Below are 506 nucleotides of genomic sequence, written 5' to 3' on the forward strand. Positions count from 1 at the left end.
GGGGGGCCCAGGTGGGTGATGGGGGGCTCAGGCGGGTGACGGGGCCCAGGTGGGTCGGGGAGCGGCTGCACGGGGCTGGACCTAGCTCACCACACCCGACCACTTCCCTGCGGGCCCCGCGGTCCTGCTGCCCTGCCCATCACTGGTGCCCAGGGGCCGTTGTTCAGGCTCACGAAGTCGCCGGCGATGCCCAGGGTCCGGCAGAGCGGGGAAACGAGACGCCGCTTCCACCGCAGTGGACTACGTTTACGGTGCTCCTGACCGGGGCCGGGTGCGGGCCGGCCCGGGTCACTCCTCCCGGCTCACCTGCCGCCGCGCTGGCGCACCTCCACGTGGACGGTCGGCGACTCGGTCACGCAGGGCAGCGCCTGCTTCAGGTCACCCACCGCCTCGTCCATGGTACCGCATGCAGCCCGGCGCGCCGCCGCCTCAGGCGCGCTTCAAGGCTCCCGCGCTCGGCGCTCGGCCCCTGACCCGGAAGCGTTCGGCGCGGCGGGCGGGGCCAC

General features: G+C 74.7%; 1 protein-coding gene across 1 annotated transcript in view; it reads right to left on the bottom strand.

The window, feature by feature from the left end:
• TRIP13 (thyroid hormone receptor interactor 13) overlaps positions 1 to 398 on the bottom strand; it is an 11,778-nt gene extending 11,380 nt beyond the window's left edge. Inside the window, exon 1 of the mRNA XM_006876888.1 lies at positions 307 to 398. Coding sequence (XP_006876950.1) covers positions 307 to 398 — 92 coding nt within the window. The remainder of the gene's footprint in view (positions 1 to 306) is intronic.
• Between the last annotated feature and the right edge of the window lie 108 nt (positions 399 to 506).

The sequence above is a fragment of the Chrysochloris asiatica genome, unplaced genomic scaffold (assembly GCF_000296735.1).
Source record: "Chrysochloris asiatica unplaced genomic scaffold, ChrAsi1.0 scaffold00424, whole genome shotgun sequence".
In the NCBI taxonomy this organism is placed as follows: Eukaryota; Metazoa; Chordata; class Mammalia; order Afrosoricida; family Chrysochloridae; genus Chrysochloris; species Chrysochloris asiatica.